This window comes from Cryptosporidium ubiquitum (genome assembly GCF_001865345.1).
Source record: "Cryptosporidium ubiquitum isolate 39726 chromosome Unknown contig_2, whole genome shotgun sequence".
NCBI lineage: Eukaryota > Apicomplexa > Conoidasida > Eucoccidiorida > Cryptosporidiidae > Cryptosporidium > Cryptosporidium ubiquitum.
In genome coordinates this window covers 231134-251517 of record NW_021639842.1, presented here as the reverse complement: position 1 = coordinate 251517, position 20384 = coordinate 231134, and the positions used below count along the sequence as shown (strand labels likewise).

General features: G+C 32.9%; 7 protein-coding genes across 7 annotated transcripts; 3 read left to right on the top strand and 4 right to left on the bottom strand.

Annotated features, from left to right (window-relative positions):
- Positions 1-492: 492 nt before the first annotated feature.
- cubi_00990 (uncharacterized protein) lies at positions 493-3795 on the top strand (the record flags this gene model as incomplete). The annotated part of the gene is made up of 1 exon (XM_029018002.1): positions 493-3795. The coding sequence occupies one exon, from the start codon at positions 493-495 to the stop codon at positions 3793-3795; it is 3303 nt and encodes a 1100-aa protein (XP_028872953.1).
- A 46-nt stretch (positions 3796-3841) lies between these two features.
- Positions 3842-6115, bottom strand: cubi_00989 (uncharacterized protein; the record flags this gene model as incomplete). Its single annotated transcript, XM_029018001.1, has 1 exon — positions 3842-6115. The coding sequence occupies one exon, from the start codon at positions 6113-6115 to the stop codon at positions 3842-3844; it is 2274 nt and encodes a 757-aa protein (XP_028872952.1).
- Positions 6116-7070: 955 nt separating this feature from the next.
- Positions 7071-8381, bottom strand: cubi_00988 (casein kinase I; the record flags this gene model as incomplete). Its single annotated transcript, XM_029018000.1, has 1 exon — positions 7071-8381. The coding sequence occupies one exon, from the start codon at positions 8379-8381 to the stop codon at positions 7071-7073; it is 1311 nt and encodes a 436-aa protein (XP_028872951.1).
- A 1144-nt stretch (positions 8382-9525) lies between these two features.
- On the top strand, positions 9526-11223 carry cubi_00987 (uncharacterized protein; the record flags this gene model as incomplete). Its single annotated transcript, XM_029017999.1, has 1 exon — positions 9526-11223. The coding sequence occupies one exon, from the start codon at positions 9526-9528 to the stop codon at positions 11221-11223; it is 1698 nt and encodes a 565-aa protein (XP_028872950.1).
- Positions 11224-11632: 409 nt separating this feature from the next.
- Positions 11633-15010, top strand: cubi_00986 (uncharacterized protein; the record flags this gene model as incomplete). Its single annotated transcript, XM_029017998.1, has 1 exon — positions 11633-15010. The coding sequence occupies one exon, from the start codon at positions 11633-11635 to the stop codon at positions 15008-15010; it is 3378 nt and encodes a 1125-aa protein (XP_028872949.1).
- Positions 15011-15412: 402 nt separating this feature from the next.
- On the bottom strand, positions 15413-16987 carry cubi_00985 (uncharacterized protein; the record flags this gene model as incomplete). Its single annotated transcript, XM_029017997.1, has 1 exon — positions 15413-16987. One exon carries the CDS (start codon positions 16985-16987, stop codon positions 15413-15415), a length of 1575 nt encoding a protein of 524 aa, XP_028872948.1.
- Positions 16988-17736: 749 nt separating this feature from the next.
- cubi_00984 (uncharacterized protein) lies at positions 17737-19293 on the bottom strand (the record flags this gene model as incomplete). The annotated part of the gene is made up of 1 exon (XM_029017996.1): positions 17737-19293. The coding sequence occupies one exon, from the start codon at positions 19291-19293 to the stop codon at positions 17737-17739; it is 1557 nt and encodes a 518-aa protein (XP_028872947.1).
- Between the last annotated feature and the right edge of the window lie 1091 nt (positions 19294-20384).

Sequence of the window (20384 nt, the reverse complement as noted above, 5' to 3'; positions counted from 1 at the left end):
ATTTATAGTCATTATTTAGTAATGAAAATAATTAATTGATATTTATATAAGTGCATTGACCATTCTCTTGAATGCAAACTTGCAAAGTATCCGTTTTACATGCAATTTCCCCACACTTGCAAATTACACGTGTATTGTAAAATTTTAAGTGTGGGATTAATAATAATTTTCTAGATTCTTTTTTTTCTGGATTTTTTAGAAATTCATTTTCTAAGTGTTTGTGAAAATACATTTTCTGGAATATTATATACAAGTCTATCAAAATTTTTCCTGATTATCACTCTATTTTCAAGTGAAAATTTTTGTTTCTATTAAAAGCTTTAGCCGGAATAACTCATTTTTTTCTATATTTGTTTGGGGTTTGGATTGAATTTTTTAATATACTTGATAAGGTTATTGAATATTTAATTGTCTTGATTAATATTTGAATTAGAGAAAAATAGCAAATCGTAAAATTCCGTGAAAAAAAGAGAAAAAATCTTAAAAGAATTTATGGAAGTTCTAAGCATTTCTAAAAAAAGACCAAATCAACTATTTTTTGTTTTTTGCTCAGGTTTACTATTACTTAATAATGTATTTTGCAAAAATACAACAAGAATTGCATGCAATGCATGTATTTACCGCCCAGTAGTGTCAAATTTAAATACCCATTTTTATAGTTCAAAATCTAATATTGTGGACTTTGAGTTTCAAATACCCTGCACATTTTATAACCCGATTATAAGTGTCTCTGTTCCAAAAAGTTACAAGATTAATAAACTTACCTTACTCCCATCCAACAAAATTGGTAAATTTGATGATTATGACACTAGCTGTATGGGAGAAGAGAGCTCTTATTTGGAATATAAAGTTGAGAAAGGAGTTATTGAAAAATCTAGTTCTTTTGATTCTAAAGATAATTCTTTATCATTTGGTGAAATCCAAAATAAACAACTTCCTTCTTGTGATCTTGGGAATGATGCCGAGAATGAAATGCTTAAACTTTTTACTTCATTGGGATTCCAAACTTGGCAAGTAGTTTCACAGAACTCGAGTAAATGTTTGGAATTTCCAAACTATGAAACAAAAGGTACAGAAACAATTAAAATGATGGGTAATCTTGTAAATGGAAGTTATGTTATTCGATTTGATTTGCAAAATCCAATTAAAGAAGAATTTGTTGGTAACTGGAATTTGAGTATTACAAGCACTAAAAATAACATGCCAACAGTACCTTTTTGTTTAACTTATATTAATCAGACTTCAGTTACCAGGACTATCGGCCCCATGTTGGGTCCGATAAATATCAGGAATACCACTTTTAACTCATACTATAGCTCCAGCCAAAAAGGAGAGTTTAGTTTTATTATTGACTCATTAAAGTGGGATGGATCAACAAAAACCATTCAACAGAAGTTTGAGACTGAAGACTCAGAACCAATGAGAATAAGATTAACATTTCCTACATGCGAAAACCAAAATGACTGTTACTCAATTAATCCAAAAAATAGTGAGACATTTTGTCAAATATATGGACACAAGTACGAATGTTATTTGGAGAGAACTAGGCCCGAACTTGTGCTAACTATTGGGCTCTCTGAAGCAATAGATAATAATGACCTCAGTAGTATTTTCCCACTCAAAGTTGGAATAAAGGATCTTATAACACCAGTAAAGTCTGAAACAAATTACAAACTTAAGGTTGAAGTTTTAATCCCTTCAGCTCCTTCTTCAAAACCTGAATTTTTAAGCTTAAATGCAACTACCATTGAAGCAATCACAAAAAAAAACCAATGCATTGGTCAGTGGATTAAGTATTTGATTGGAAATCAATCTGTTTCAAATTTAATTAATAGTAACAATTCTAGCTTATATTATTCTACTATTTCCATTGGGACATACAAACTTCCAAAGATGAAAGATATTGGTATACAAATTAGGTACAGAATTAGCAATTCACAAACATATCCAATCCTCTTAAGGCTAGGGAAAATGAATGAAAAAATACAAGGGAATTATAATATTAGAGTAAAACCTCTTGTTGAAGGGATTCAGTTTGTTAATAAGGGACTTGATCAGAGAATCGCATATTCAAGTATTCTATTAAATGCTTTGATTTATGACAAATCTAGACTTCAAGAAGATTTTTCAATAGAATTCGAGCCAAAAAGCGATTCTGTTTTGCTTAGAAATGTGAATTCAAATAATCCATTAGAATGCATTTTACTAGTAGAAAGTTACGACTCCAAGAGAAACTCAAAATCTAAGGGAAATGTATTTGAACCTCGGAAAGAGGAATGGGAGGTAGAGATTTTTACAACAAATTCTGAAATTGTTGAAACTAAAGAAGAAAATATTCAAGTTATCACAAAAAAGATAATCTTAGGAGAGATTCTTGATCCAAGGGAAACTGAAATTTCCGAAATTGGAGGCCCTTTTGTGTTTGTTGATTCCGAAGAAAAATACTCGATGGTAATTTACTTCTTCTTGATGGGACATCAGTATAACAAAATGATGACAATTAGTATGTTTATACCAAAATCCATTACTGAGTACGTAAATACAGATTTAAATGTTAAGATCATCCCTCCAGAACTTCAAGATATTACTAAGACAACTTTGCCTAGAGGAATCAAAGTTACAAAACATGCAAACGGAAGAATTCTAGCTTTAACATTGGAGTCAAATGAAGGGTTTAGAAAAGGATGGTGGGGAATTTCAGTTCACATAACAAGGCCTATTGTAAGTAATTCATTTGAGTTAACTGAGTACGTTGAATTTAATGTTTCAAGCTCGTTCTCTACAATGGAAAAACCATATCTCACATCTTTATTGTTTCTAAGTGTACATGAAAACTACAAAGGACCTTATTTAAATCCAGTTGCAAATAAATTACAATATATTAAAGAAGAGAACCATATTTTTCAGGTAATCTCGGTTCAACAAAGTCACTCATCTTTCCATCCATTTCCATTGCTCAAAGACCAAATTTTAGGATTGGAAACAAATTCGCCTAATTATTTGGTTACTAAGTTGATGTATATGGAAAAGTTCAGGTTCCTGTATATTATTTCAGAACCTTCTTTGGATGGTAAGGAAATTGATATAGTCACCAGAGAAATAGGTAATTTAGGATCCTCTTTTTGTCAAATTATTCTCATTCTTGGGAACGGGTATTACAAGAATTCAAAATGTGACAAAGCCGTAAAATACTCAAGATTAGACAAGGAGGGAGACGAAAATAAAGATAGTGTATCAAAAAATACAAACTTTGCTTTAGTAAAGAGACTTCTCTCCAAGTTCATGAATTCAAAAAAAAATTTCACAATGAACTTGATTACTTTGGTTGTAGAAGAGGATGAAGTAGAAATTTATGATAATGGGATATATTCAACAAAAGATATAAGTCCAAATGAAAGAGTTAATTATAATTTTATCGTAAAGAAAAAAAGTCAGGTAAATACTAGAAAACTAAGACTGGATCCTAGTCCAATTTATTATGAGAGTTACTATCAATTCAAAAAGGCATTAATTTCAAGTCATTATTATAATTTGTATACGGTACCCTCAAGCATACAAGCATTAAAGGTATGCCCTCCAGAAGTTCCAATTCTCTCTCATGAGAAAACTTCCAGTCAACCTTTGATATTGAAGTACAAGTTCTTTAGTGAAATAATAAGTTCTTATAATTACTCAGTCACTCCAAATATTCCTGGTACTTGTATAAAACAGAGGCTGATAACATCCAATTCAATAAAAATAAAAAAATCTGGGGTTTTAACAATGTTTTTAGTATTGCTCTTAATATTAATCTGAACTGATAGTTGTTAGAAACTTAGTATAATAATTTAATAGTTATATTTTATGACTGGACAGCGAGCTTAATAAGGTGTTCCATAAATACTTTAAGTGACACATCGTCAGTAATGACAATTGATCCGTCAGAGACAGAATCAAAAGTAGCTCCTGAAAGCGTGTTGTGAGTAGCAGAGGGATTAACCTTAGCAAGAAGGAACCTTGCTTGGGAACCTCCTGCATGACATAGAACAAACTTTGGAACAGGAAATCTATCCTGAAGGATAGACTTTGCGTCTTCTGCTGGGGCAAGTAATAAATTCTTAAAGTTCTCATATTCTGGGTTCTCGTGATAACCTTGCTCTTTCCACTGGTGGATCATTTCTCCATACCAGACTACAATGTGGAAGAAGGAGTCAAGAAGAAGGATAACATTAGGTTTTAAGGACTGTACATCAAGGAGCACTGGCTGTGGAGGACCCTCTTCAAAGGAGTATTGTAATAACGCTGGCTGAATCATTACTAAAGAGTTCATAACATTTTCTCTTAAAAGGACAGTTCTGTAGTATGCCGTCTCATCTGGCGAGGCATTGAATGTTTGGAGAAAATGACTTCTGCGGAGATGATACATAAATTGTGGGTATATACTAAACTCCGAGGAAAGATGGAAAGAGTTGGGATCGTCCTTTTGATAATCCGCGAACCTCGAAACAAGTCTGATAAGCTTTCTGTCAAGCCAACGAAGTACATCTAATCCATCCTCATTCTCTGTTTTAGATACAGCTAGTCTTGCCATAAGCACAGCAGCAGACTCTTGGTCAAATCCTGGAGCCAAATCTAAAATGTTGGGCTCTGAATATCTGTAGGAAACTGTGGTAACCCTCAACCTCTTTCGTCCGGATGGATGATTGTAAAGAGTCTGGAATTGTATAAAAGATTGCTTTCCGGGTGGAATCTGATTAACTCCCTGTGCGACTATTTCGAAATAAAACGCAACTGTTGTGTTTTTATCCATGGCGCCAAAACTCCACTCACATGTATTACTCTCCCCTATCATGGTGTCACCGACTTGGGTGCCTTTTTTACCGGTTCCGGTGCATGCACCAATGGCGCCACTAACTTTAACATCTTTTGAGCAAAGTATTTCGACTCTACCGTTGAAAGCTTGTTTAATGTAGCCAGAAGCATCAGGTTCGAACATTTTTTTGAAAGAGTCTCTGAAAATGTTCATACTGAAGGAATCACTCATTACCATATGTCCTCCAGAGCGATCGCATAAAACTCTCATTTCATGTAACCCTACTTGGTCGAGAGAGCAAGCAAGTATATCAACTGCATGGCCATTTTGAACAGCTCTCTGAGCCAAGGAAGAGTAGAATTTAAGGGCCTTCTGAACGTGCCTCGCAGAGTTTGAGTTCTTTTGAAGGTCCAAGTGATGACGAATTGATTCAGCTAATGGAAGAGATACAATGGTTCCTGGACCAACGGTACATACTCCTCCAACGAAAAGCATGATCCTTCCACTTTGTTGTACACAGCAAGCTTCCATCAGTCCAGTTGCTACTGCAAGAGCCACTCCAGTGCACCTCTGGGGTCTGGTATCTGCAGGAATTGGCCATGAGTCTGGTTGCAGATCGTCTAATATATTCATTAAAGAATATTCACACTCTGAAACGGGCAAGAGGAACCTTCTGGAAGACCCCTCACTCATCTGGTTACGAGGGTCTCCGCGAGAAGTTAGTCCTAATTGGAGTTGCAATTGCTGAGAAGTTACATCTTTAGTACCCCTGAAGACATAGGATTTGGGGCATTCCGTGAATCCCAGCTCGTGCACGCAACACACTGTTCCATATGTGATTAAACCGACCAAAGCGTCGGAAGGCATAAGAGATACTGCCTGTTGAATGGAATCCCGAAGCTCTGTCAGCTCTGCTTCAATTAAGCATGTGTCTATCACAAATATGAAGACAGGAGGGCTAACATTATTTGCAGGAATTCCAGGTAATATATACTCAACAGAAGGATACATGAGCTCTGCTGGTAGTACTGTCTCGCTAATATGCTCAGCATAGTGAGGAGGAAAAGGGTTTCTCTGCAAAGAAAAAGGACAAGTCCAAACCTTAGATCTGAAATCTACTGGGCAATAAGGGTTCAAAATACAACCCGATGCTCTACAACGAATTGGTTCATATTCCACAAGCTGCAACTTACTGCTCTCCTTAAGTGGAGTAAACAAACATCCCAAAGGAATTTCCACTCTTGTTGCTTCCAGCTTTGTTGATGGCCAGATATTCCAATTGAAGCGGACTCCAGTCTGGTTTTCTTGTTCTTGGTAATCCATTCTCTAGCTTAGCTATTCTGACACTTTCTATTCCTTAAGTTTTTTAATCAGTCTTAATTTTGTGCTTTTCTTATTTCCAAGTCAATTTTACTAGTTTGTAATGGTGTGATGGACTTCAAGTATTCTTCCTTTTCCAGTATATTTCCTATGAAAATTCAAAAAGAACAAAAAAAATACCTCTCAATAGATATTCCAATACCTGGAAAGATTACTTTGCTCTTCAAATTTGGGGTTCATAGATTATTTGGGCGGTAAGTGGGGAGGTGCCTTAATTAAACAAATTTTCAGAGTTATTTAATATTGTGAACTCTATGGCGCCAAACAAACAACTAAATGTGGGGATGAATTGCAATAATCTGCAAAAAAAAAGATCATTAGAACAAGTTATTAAAAACATTAATAAAGTGAATAACATAATCTCATCTCACGTTCAGTTAAAAAGATAATTTAGCTTTATAGAAAAGATGAGGGAAAATAATGGAGATGAAACTCACATCATTGAAGTTGAATGGTGTCAGATACTCCTTAAAGCGGGGGTTGACGTATATGCACAGAAAAAGAACAAAATAAACTCTGATATTCGAAGCTAACTCAATAAATCAATTATTACTATGTTCTAATGTTATTGCTTCAATGAAAGCAAAAATTGGTGTGTTGTAAATTTTATAATTAGATAAATTGGGAGCATTAATAATCAAGTAATTAGAGGCAAGGATGCCAACATAGGGTAAAGATATCATACCATCATGAAAACTATAAAGCTTCAAATTATTTTGTAAAAATTGAAAACTTTATAACACTTTATCACGCCTTAAACAATTAAAATGTGCAAACTCTCAGATTTAGAAAGCTGACAATTATATAGATTAGAAAATATAAAGCATGATTCAATACGAGGCCTGAAACTTAGATTTGGATACAAATAGGTTAGAAAAATTAGCATACTTGAGTGACTTTACTTTACAACTCCCCCCCATTGTTCATCCTGCCGTGACTCATGGTAAACGTTCTGCCCACCTTCTCCGTTACCTACTACACAGTTTGCATTTGTCTGAGTATATGTGGCCTGAGTTGCCCCTCCAACTGTTGGTATCCCTGCAGGACTAGAAGCACCTCCAGGTATAATACAATGAGAAGGACCTGCTTGACTAGGAAGACCTCCTGCGGCTGGGGCAACAACAGCACTTGTACCTGCTCCTGTTCCAGCACATACTACATTAGTAGACTGTGTGACTGGTACATTTCCCTGTGTAACTCCAATTCCTGCTCCCATTCCATTTGCAGGTATGGCTCCAGTTACCCCAGTATTTGCCATAGCGGCTGCAGCTGGAACACCCACTCCAACACCTACAGAATTGCCTGTTCTTCTCCTGTCTTTTTCTGGCTGGAGGAAACTCCAGTCAAAAATAAAGTCATACTGATAACCCTCTCTAAAAAACAAATCTTTAAAGAGACGTCTCAAATAAGCATAGTCTGGTCTATCTTCAAATCGGAGTGCCCTACAATAGTTAAGAAAAGTAATGAACTCAAATGGATGGTGCTTGCAAAGGGTTTCTATTGGAGTTGCAATCTTTCTTTCCATAATTTTATCATATTTATCCTTTTTTGACGTTGCTTTAAGTCCCTGCCAGGGAAGTGTGCCTCTGTTAAAATACATGAGAACATAACCCAATGCCTCCAAATCGTCCCTTCTGCTTTGTTCAATCCCCAAATGGGTATTAATTGAAGCATAACGAGCCGTTCCAGTTAGGTTTTTACCTTCTCTGTAGGGAATATGGGCCTGGGATTTAGGGTCTCTGTATTTCTTCGCAAGTCCAAAGTCTATAATGTACACCACATTGAGTTTCTTCCCTCTACCAATTAAAAAATTATCGGGTTTAATATCTCTATGTATGAAGTTTTTTGAATGAACAAATTCTATACGATTTAACATTTGATCTGCAAGCATTAAAACCGTTTTTAAAGAGAACTTTCGGTTACAAATAGTAAATAAATCTTCTAAAGAAGGACCCAAAAGATCCAAAATCATAACGTTGTAATCTCCTTCAATTCCATACCAATGAACTGTTGGAACTCCAATACCACCTGCTAGAATCTTATACAACTTTGATTCGTATAAAAGTTGTGGATGCCTAGATTTAACACTTTCTAGTTTGATTGCAACCTCCTCACTGTTAGTTACATTTGTACCCAAGTATATATCTCCAAATGAACCACTTCCTATCTTCCTGCCCAACCTATATTTTCCTCCCACTCGAACCTCCATCTCTCTCTTTTTGCTGAATCACTCTTTAATTATCCTTAATTCCTTATTTACTGAACGCAGATAAACCGAGTACGATCTTTTATTTGGCTGCCTACATATAGCCCCTGCTCGATTCTCTCCTCACTGTCACCTCAAATTCACCACCTCGAACTATTTGCGTTCAAATCTCCTCCCTATATTCCGACTATTAATCGTATATTTAGTTTTCAAACCCTTGTCGCACTCCGGCTATGTACACCTTTTCTTACTGATTAAATCTCAGAAATTATTTTGTTTTTCTAACTTGAATATTTCGGGATAACAGTAAATTAATTCACCTTAATACATGAACCCCCCTTTTAAAATACTTTTTCCGTCAAAAATTTCCTAATTTCCTTTACTTAAATCGGACCTTTATCCTTGTTCACTATTATTTCGCTTTAAACTGTTTTAAACCCTCGGAAGGCGGGCCGCATTTGGCGGTATTCTGGCATTATGTATTTTTTATTATCCATCTCAGATAAGGATATATTGTTTATTAAAGATATTTTTCATTAAATAAAAAAAAATTAGCTTTATTTGAACAATTTTAAGTACAACAAATATTTTTTTAGATTATTAGTTTTGAGAGTCTGTATTCATTCTGAATATATCATCTCTCTAGCTTATGTATCCAAATATTAATCATTTATTTGCACCTCAAAAAAAATCTTCACACACCCAAGATTTCAAATCCAGTAAACTAAAAAATATTCAAATAACTCATGTAGATTATTCTAATCTTTTACGTTTCTTTCATTCTTTAAATAATCCAATATATTATTTTTTGTTATAAAGATGAATTATTGTTGGCGCCTTCCACAACACATTTTGGGGGCGCCAGCATTCATATTCTCGCAAAAGCGTTGATTATTAAATCAGAATAGGACAGCGAAGTAGTTCAAAGAATGGCAAAGGTCTCAGGGACAAAATTTCTGAAACTTAGAGACAATTTGAGTTGAGTAATTGAGTTGAATAGTGATAGTTTTAAATTTCCTCAATGAAAATCTACTCTGTGCATACATAAAAAGGACCCTGTGTGGGTGCATGCACAAGTAAAATTATATAGTACAGCGGTTAGAATTAATAATATATAATTAGTTTTATTAGTTTGAGATGATAGAAAATGGATAATACTTCCTTGCTTAGAGCGGAAGGGGGTTTTACCCAGCCAAGAGGAAATTCAAAACTCTGTTTAATGGCGATGGTTTTGATTTCTTCCTGGGCTAATTCTTGCATTACAATGATATGGCCATTATTAATAGTCGGTGATTATTTAAGGCTTCCCTTTCAGCTGACAATGTTTTTGGTTGAAGGTTTGTTTTGTTTTCTCTTGGGTATGACTTCAGACTTGAAGTCTAGAAAAACGTCTATAAAGTATTCTTTAAAGATAATGCTAGGATCAATATTGGCCGTACTATTAATTGTCACAATAAACTTATTTTTTGAGATCAAATTTTTAAAATTGGATATATTAAGATATTCTAAGAAAAATGAGAGTTTATATGGTTTTAATAAAGACGCTTTATATGATAATATTTTAATTTTTGACGAGACAGCAAATATTATGAATAATATTCACAGAGAAGAAGTTGAAGTAGTTCAGGAAAATTCTGAAATTTCCTTTAAAAACAAAAATGGTTTGAATGACCATAATTCAAATTTACCATCAAAATTGGATGATGTTACTGTACTGATTTTTACACTGATACTATTCATCACATGCTGTATTTTACAGTCAAGCTCCATCAGTATGTATTATAATTTGAATATTTTAATTGTAGATAGTAGCATAGAAAATTCAGATTTTAGTTTTTCCAGCTCATATAACAATTTTGCAGGATGGAACGAAATCTGTTTTTATAATATTGGAAGTTATATAAGTCTACTAATTTCAAGAGTTATGTTTATATCAATTTTGGGTTTCATAACCAGAAAAGATACACCAAATAAGAGCTTAACTATGGAAGTTGACTATATTCACATTTATTGTTTTAATTTGTTGGCTCTACTAATTATGATTCCATTCGGATATTATTTGGTTGAAAACAAATTAGTATTCAATTCCACAAATAATTCTGGCTACCAAATTACTCACACAAATATCAAACATTATTTGGCAAGCATTTTAGACTTTATAAAAGATAAAAATAATATGTTCTGGTTTCTAGTAATTCCATACTGGATTGTTTATTTCATCCAATCTGGAAATAACTTTCACAAGTGGATAGTAATTGACCAATCTACCTTCAATATTGAGTTATGGGAACTTCATTTACTTATTTACGAATCCGTTATTTCACTAATTATATCTATTTTGTTTGCATTCATATCCAACAAATTTTCCCCAGTAATTCTACAGGTTTATTGTTTTGTGATTTTGTCTATGGTATCGTTTGGACTAACACTATGTACGTATATGATGCATGAAATTCCAGTAAAAACCTTTATTGACTTTATTTCTGCCTTCACACTTTGCCATGGAATATTCCATATCAGCAGTGTAGTTCCATCGATCAATGCAATTTACTTCGCAATCAAATTCACACCTTCAGAAATAAAGTCAATGGTTCTAGCAATCATCCACTTTATTGTATTAACTGCTCCTATAGCAGACCAAATTATAAACAATTACAGTTTTAAGTTAATTAGTATTTCCGAAAAGTTCTTATTCATTACTATAATGACTCTCATTGGAATAATTTACACGGGAATTTTTATGGTTAAGCATTCTATTGATGAAGGCAATTTTCAAACATCACTTGAGCTTTTGCCAGTATATAATAATCACGAAGAGAAAATATTCAAACAAACTAGCTATTAAAAGAAAATTATAGGCCGTATTTTCTACAAATATATCACTTAGACTAAAATAACAAGAATCAGAATTCTAAATTACTCAATTTCTCCTTTGAATGTTTTCTAGTCTATGATTACGTCATTTTTTAAATTTGCATTTAGGCGGCAACCCCACAACCATTTACCAAAAAAAAACATTGGCAATGCCGGTATAGGAGATTACAAAATCGGAAATTTTTCAAGGAAAAAGAAAAAATACTTATTAAAAGATAAAATTTGAAACAGGGGCAGAAATAATTTAATTTTTTTTTTGAAATTAAGTTTATTTTTCCCCTATATTTGAGTTCAGGGAACTAAGAGGAGGTACAGAGAGGACAGTTACAAATAAAAGGTGTCCAGAGTTCAACACATTAAGATCGTTTTGAATAGGAAAAATGGAAGAGATTGTGAATCTATTAAGTCTTAGCACAAGCATCAACCCTGTTGATGTAAAGATGGCTGAGAATTCTTTAAACATAAAAGAGGGAATGCCTGGCTTTGTTGAGACTCTGTTCATGATTGTTACTAAAACTGATATTGAATTACATATTCGACAGGTTGGCTGTATTTATATGAAGAATTTGGTGAAGCGAAAATGGGATATTGATTGGGAACATGGTGGAATGAACAAGCATGACAGAGATATCATTAAAAGCAATATTGTGAATGTTTATATGAGTACACCGAAAATAATTCAGTCTCAGATTGGTGAAATGCTCCTTTATATATCAATTAGAGACTTTCCAGTATATTGGAATGATCTCTTGGTTAATATAGTCAAGTTCTTACCTGGTGAACAAACGGACCTGCTTTCTAATGGTGGGATGTTTCTACAAGGCGATTTGAATACTATGATTTCCAAACTACAGCAGTATGAACATACTTTATCTATGATAAAGTTAATATTGGACAAGTACAGATATGCTGAATCCTCAAACAAAGTCCTACTTGAGTTGAAGGATATTCTAGGTGTGGTTTGCGAGCCTATGTACAAAATGTTTGTTTACTCTTCTCAATGTCTTTTGAGGCATCTGCCGGCGATTCAGGATACTACAAGCAGACAATTGATTATGAATATTTGTCTACTTAGTTGTCAGCTCTTTTATATTCTACATTGCTGCGATATTCCAGAATTCTTCGAGGACAGAATTGGGCCATTTATGGAGTCCTTCCAAGCAATTTTAGAATTAGAGACTATTCCTGGGTTGGTGGATTCAGAAAATCAGCTCGTTACTTGCCTTAATATCAAGAGTCAGATATTTGAAAATTTGAGAATATATTCTGATAGATATCAAGAACCATTTGATGTTTATGCTAGAAAATCACTTTCAACTGTGGCTATTCTGCTTACAAAGATGGTTTCTCAAAACAAAAATGGACTGGATGCAAATCCTGAGTTATCTAGCTCCATATCTTCTTTGATTGATGAAGGACTAAGACTGATTGGTTCTCTGGCTGCTACACAGTGGTCTGATAATGCCTTTTTGGACTCTGGTGTTTTGGACCACCTTGTTGAGAAGATACTCATACCTTGCACGTTTTTGGATATTAATGATCTGAACATTATTGAAGAAACTCCAAAGGACTTTGTATATAAGTATCTTTGGGATATAAATGATGTATGTGACTCAACTTCTAAACGATCTGCTGCTTTGGAATGCATCAAGAATTTGGGGAAGTTCTACTACACAAAGCTGAGTGAACTATTAAGTAATTTGATCATCAGTCTCTTGAATAGCATTTCAAATGATGCACACGGGAATTCATCCATCTTTGAATGGGAGGAGTTTAATGAGAAGAGTGGTAATTATTATAAATATCAGATTACCAATTCTGAGGTAACTAGAGAGGCCTCCGTTTTTTTGTTCATTTGTCTATCAGTGAGATCTTTTTCAAAAATTGGAGGAGTTACACATTTGGAGCATGGCATAGACATAGTCGGATTCTACGATAACTATATTAAGTCATTCACGAACTCTCCCTTAATGCGTTGCTGTGCTTTAAAGTACTTAATCGTTTTTAAGAGTCATTTCAATAATAAATCTTCTTTGGATATTCTCCAGCAGTCCTACAATTGGCTTTCCACCCAAACTTCCAGTATTGAGGAAATGATGATTTTGTTGGCTTTTGAAAGGATATTAACCCAAAAAGCAATTTCATCTTCTGTTAACTCTTCAACTCAGGATAGTGGTAATGGAACGGGGACAGCTCCCAGTCTTCGCACATCTAATGTGCAAAATTCAGGAGGAGCTCTATTGAATGCGCAATCAGGCTTGGGTAGTCAAGAGTGCGTATTTAAGCTTCCTCCAACCGAAACATACAATTTATGCTTCCAAATGGTTGCGAATATCCTACATCCGTTGCTTAAAAAAGCTTGCCAGGGAGGAGAAAAGAGAACTTATTTGACTGAGAGTGAGTTCATTCCAAGGTGTATGATGCGACTTTTGACGTACTTGGGAAAGCTTGGATCTGAAATGATTAATACCCTGACTCCGACCGTAGTGGACTGCACAAAACTTGCAGTGGAGAATCCAAAGAACCCGTCATTCAACCACTATTTGTTTGAGCTTCTCGGAGTCTGCATTCGAAATTCATCAGATTGCGAGAAACTTGATAGTTTTGTCTTACCTATACTGATTGGGATCTTAGAGAAGAATCTGACTGACTTCATTCCCTACTCTTTGCAGTTACTGGCTCTTAGACTGGACAACTTAACTAGTCAGAACGAATTATATAATAAGCTTTTTATCCATCTTATTGATCCAAAGATCTGGCATGGACCTGTATCAGTAGTTCCAGGGATCGTCAGACTCTGCAGCTCTTTCTTCAGGAGACATTCATTATTTGAGGCTACAATCTCCAGTCATGTTAAACAGGTATTTGAACGCTTTCAGTTTTGTTTGAGCCACAGAAGATTCCAATCAACTCTATCTTTTGAGTTCCTTCGTGATATTGTTCGCTTTCTTCCGTTCAAATGGTACTCTCAGTACTTAACCGCACTAGCAAATTTGCTTCTAACCAAGTCACAGGAGTGGAATCGGATTGGTGATCACCAAACAATAATTCAAGTCGTTGGAGCTTTTTCAGTGATCGTAATTAAAAAACCATTTGGAGAGATGCCGGAAGCTTCCCTTCTTAATGTGTTGGATACACTTCAGAGTGGTCTTTCGCTCATTTTCTTCAGCAAGGTCGTCTTCCCAAACCTGCTAAAGGCCACGTTATCTCCTCCTCTCAGATACACTATTTTTATTGCTCTATTAAAACTTGTTTCCGAACTAACTTTTGATCAGAATAAACGCAGTGAATTTATCCTTGAAGCCTTTAAATCAGTTTATCTCCTTTTTAACGCAATAAAGCTCTCTGATGATCCAAACTTTCAGAGAAGAAACTCAGTGTCTGATCCTAGTGGCACTTCTGATGGCTCTGCTCTAAACAACGACTGCCTTTCTATCATCCCTGATCCCAGCATTGACACACAAAACCCTATTCAAGATGAGTTTGAAATAAACTATCACAAACTTTTAACGGCTTCTTGCCACTCCTCCAATAATCCCTATCCCAATCAAAAAGAAATTTTACAAATTCTTACAATCAGTGGACCTGGTACCGGCGTTGGCGCCAACAATATGCATGCATGCAATTTCGTTGAATGTATAAGAAATTCAGAGCACTTAAAATTGATGAAGATAACTTTTCAGCCATATTTAAGTGATATATCTAATCACTTTATTGGCGATCAGAACATTCAGAATTTCATTCATTCTCTTAAGTAAAATTCGGGAAGGAGCAAGTCTAAAGTGATTTAGGTCGAGTATAATTGGTGAGGTTAGAATAAGAATAGGAATAGTAGATAGTAGAGAATTTTCTTTACATTTATTTTATTTTTTTTATTTAGAATTAATATATTTCAATACATTTAATGTTTGAATATTAAATAATACACAACTGGCAATTAGATTAATGTTTTAGTATATTAGATTTTGTCAAAAGTAATTGGAGGCAAGATTATAAATTTCTATTTGAGAAATTAATTAAATTTATATACAATAATTATACTAGTTTTCAAAATGAGTGGATTATTTTAATTTTGACTTAGTATTCGAAGATAAGCAGAGAATAAAGATTTGTCAATAATTATTCAAATAACTGTAAATAAAAGAGATACATTTCTCTTTTTAAAGCTTTGTATATTCTTGGTTTGATTCGTAATTTCTTACGATATAAGTCAAACATAGTGAAAGCTTCTGATCAATTACTTGGATCAATTCTCCATATAAAGTGGCATTATTTTCTAAAGATAATAACTTATTTGAAAGGTTGTATAACATATTATATTTAATCCTTTTTTCTTCTGATAATGAATCTATTCCTGAAATAAACATTTGATTTAACTCAGAAATTTCATTTTCTTTTTCTTTTAATGTGAAGTAATTTAACTTTTTCAACGCTAGAAAGACGTTTTGATAGTAAATGAGAATAATTAAATCTTTTGTAGTACATTTTTCTTCGTGATTTCCAATGTTAATATCATCAATTCTAATAAAGAAGAATGTTAACATATGACAGTTTACATATTTCATAAGGATTTCTCTCATTTTTGATTTTGCATCCTTCATTCCATAAAAAGTTTTGTTAATACTTCCAGCTCTATCGCTTTGAGTGTTTTTTCTGGGGTCCAATAGATAATAGTATCCTTCTTCCACAGATTTAAACTCCATAAATGCATTGTAATACATCCTAATCAAATCATCCATAAATGAAAATGTACATTCGTGGCCAACATTTTGATTATAAAGGTTATAAAGTGTATCTATCTTAACTCTGTAGCTATCATCTTCTTTTTTGAATGCTTTCTTGATTGCTTCTTCAATATTGTTATTTATTGGCTCCTGTTCAAGGAACTTTCGATCAATACTTGTTGATGATATTAACTCATTCAAGTTTATTATGAGATTAATCCCACCGGTGTTAGTAGAAATATGGTTATCTAAATAAGAGTACAACTGCTCATTTGCCATTTCTTTAATCCTTCCTTTTCTATTTTGGAGGGCTCCCGTAATTAAAGAGTTGCTTTCCCCATATTTATCTTGTTGAAGGAGTAACTTATTTTTCAGTTCACTAATAAAATGTTCATTTCCATAATCAACTTGCCTAATTGGTCTCGAAATTTTCCAAGCATCTAGCGGCTCAGGGGAATTATCATCTAGTAATTTATTCTGGCTAGAATCTATATCATTTCCACCAATAGACACAGATTTAAATCTAGAGCTTGACTCAATCTCAACTTCTGGTTTTGAGTCAGTTTTTGGTTTGTCTGGTGTTTCAACTTTAATTTGTGGCTTCTCAATTGAAACTAAATGATCATCCAAATGTTTTTTCTTGTGTTTAACTCTCCTTTTAATCTTATTTTTACCCTTCTTTCTTCTAAATATTCTTCTAAAGAATCTGGGAATCCTTTTTAGCCTTTTCTTCAATTTATTGCTTTTTTTTTTCTTTTTGTTATTCATTTTTGAGTTTTGATCATTACTTTCAATTTCTGAATCTGAATTTTTATCAGATTCCTCAATAGGACTTGCATATTCACTTTTTTTTTTTGGTTTTCTCTTCCAAATTTCTAACAGAGAATAGATCGTATCCAGGTTACAGTCACCAGATTTTCTTATTTGTTTTATATTTCTGTCATAATAAAACCCAAATAACAAATCTATCAGAAAAATAATGTTGATTAAAGTTGCAGTTTTAAGCCTCATAATTACATTTTAATAGTCATTTATATCATTATTCTTCATTTATATTGCAAAATGTTCTCTAATATTTTGCTACATTTCTCACACGTGTGTAATGTGCACCAAGTAAAATATTATTGTGTAAGTAAACCAAATTATACTCAATAAATGTTCAAAAACAATATTAATTAATAAATATAAAACCATTAATATTTATTTCTCGTTTTCTTTCTTTCCCAAAGCTTTTTGGAATTATTTTTCCGTAATTGTTTCATTTTTCTTAATTCAAATTCATTTTCTCTCAAACATTTTTGTTTAAGAGTTAATATAGTCCAATTATTTGTTTATATTTATTTAAATGCCAAACCTTCTTAAAAATTAGTAATAACAAAAAATCTAATTTTATATATAAAAAACGTTCAATAATTTTTTTGTATGATTTCAGAACTATATGCACATTTTTACCCCACATTGCAAATTTGCATGCATGTAGTTACACACGTAATAGTTACGTGGATACACTATTTTATTGGGGCGAGAGAAATTATAAATACAAAATTTAGAAAAAAGGAAAATCGAATTTTAAGGTTTAGCTGGTGCAAGAAAACACGGGATGTCCATATAAAGGAAACATTTATTAATAAAAGCTAATTTATTGAAGTTCCTCTAACTTAAAAAGTCAAAATTTTATATTTATTTAAATAAATATTTCGGAATTGATTCATAAATCAAAATATGGTGCCCTGATCTCTGTAAATTTAAAAATTAAATAATTAAGTTTCAGTTTTTAGGTAATTGATACACTTTTGAATAATGCTTTGAAGAGCCAATGACAACATTTTATTTAGTTCATTATTTATTCTCAATTTGAGTAACTTTTCCATGTTTGGACTCAAACTAAGCAGTTCTTGTTTTTCGGAATCAGTTAATTCTGTTTCGCTTTTTTCTTTCAAACGCTCATATTTACTAATATTATTTTCATACAATGTTAATGCTTCTGTAGTTAGCATTGCGTAGCCTTTGAAAGCCGTCAAAAAGAATTCTAATAAAAGTAATTCTCCCCAAGTACAGATTTCTTTTTTTTTTACTTCAGATTGAGTTGAATTTATTTTTTCCAAATATGTCAAATAACAATCCATAAACTTGGCTTCTAATTTTTTTAAATTTGGCAAACAAGTTTTTAGTTTTGAATATAAATCCATTAATTTTTGGGCCCTATTTTCGACCATTCCTTTTCTCGGATTGGACATTTCAGCTATTTGAAGATCAACTCCAGAACATTCCAAATACTTTTCTCTATATGAACTAGCTAGAGATTTCAAAAGTTTGAAATCACATTGCACATTGTACTTTGAGTTAAATTCATCTTTTAATTTTGTCTTCAATGATTCTATTTGATTATTTCCTTCTTTCATTTTAGTAAGAAAAACACTGGATTTTGAGGAGCTTGAAGAAGATACTTCAAGATCAATTTTTTTGATATCTTGTATAGTAACAATAGTCACTGATCCAGAAGTTAAATATTTATAAATTTCTTCCAAGAGAGAAACTAGTAATGGAATTGGAATAAGCATGATCTTTCTATCCAAGTTTGGATCCCTGATTAATTCTGAAACCCTATTTTTTGATAATTTTGCTTTAACAATTTTAGTAGATTTTTCCTTCATCTTCTGAATCTTTTCAACCATTTCTGGGGATAATTCAGATTCTTCCTCAAGAGCAGCTTTCTTATCAACTGGAGTTCCTGGAGTGCTTGGATCAGATTCACTCTCTGAATCAGATGGTTTTTGAATATCTGATAAGTCTTCTTCATCTTCTCTGACTTCTACTCTGATTGCAGTGAACAAATCTTCCTTATCTTCCATTTGTTTATATGGGGATTTAACACTCGGGGTTGAACTCTTTAAATTGAGTGAGGGTCTTCTTTTTTCTACTGGAGGCCAACTATATCCTTCAGAAACAAGCCCAGTAGTCCTACTAGATGTACCAGTAATTGGTCTTCCTGGACCTTCCGTAGGTGGCCATGATGGCATTCTATATAGTGGTTGATTTCGCGGTCTTCTGCTACCAGCTTGCTCACTACGAGGTCTGATATTTCTTGGTGATGGAGGTGGTGAGCCTCTCCTTACTAATGATAGTAATTCAGGTCTTCCTTTATCATCTTTTTTTCCTGAGCCTTTGCCTTGAAGATTATATGATGATTTAAGTTTAAGCTTAACAAATGAATATTGCAAGGTTAATTGAATATAGTTATTTTTTTCGTAATTACTGCCAGGAAATATCAAATATAACAGAGGCACATGAATTAAGCTTAAAAATTTAAGTTTCATTTTATTTTTTTTTTAAATTTGGAATTGCAGTACAAACTTTCTGAATGACTTCTTCCTTCTAATAATAACAAATATTAAACTGGCTGTATCCGTACGGAAAATATCGGGAGAAAATAATTAATCGAGACAAATATTTTAATGAAGTCTGGCATGATATATTAATGAAAGTGATGTTGCAATAGACCGGGGGAAATGAATGATATTTAGTGTGTTTCTGAAAAAGATAACAATAATTCACACATAGTGTGAATTGTATCAAATAGAATGATTAGATTATTATTTACATAAATAAATCAATAGCTAGTAACAAAACAGTACTTATTTTCTAATTTCCTCATATTCCTTGAATTATATTTAATTGTGAAAAAAATTTAAGTCATTTCCAAAATGGCGGGGAAAACATGCAACACTGAAAAAACCAAACAAAAAAAATATGCATTAATTAAAAAAAGTGACTAAAAAAAAATACGGAATACTTAATTGGATTTACAATAATAGAGAATATTAGGTTTTTAGTCTTATAAATTTAGATATCTAGTCACCAAATTATCAGTGACTCACATAAAACTTCGGAAAAAACTTACGGGACTAGATTTATAAGGTATAGACTATTTCCAATTCAACTTTTTAAACATTAAAAAACTTCATTTACAATTAATTCACGGAATCTGTGAGTTAATTCCCCAGTAGCTGGCAAAAATCGCAAATTAACAGACCCAAATATTTCATTTGTTTCAAATCAAAATAGAGGTGAAGGAAAACCTCTTAAAGATTGCTCCACATTCATATATACGTACATATATATGTATGCAAATTATTATCAAGTATTCAAATAGCTTTTAAAAATTAAACTTTTAAATTAAAATTTTAAATTAAAATAGCTTGAATACTGGGAATATTTTTAAAAAAATGCCCTTCTCTAATTCAGTATAATTACAACTAAAGCAATTAATACTTATAGATGCCAGAAAACTCATTCTTTTCTTGAAATCCCCATTATAAAAATAAATAAACATTTTTGTTGAATTCCACCATTAACTAGGGAAAATAGTGAATTTCTAATATTGAAACCATGGATAGAATTGATACGA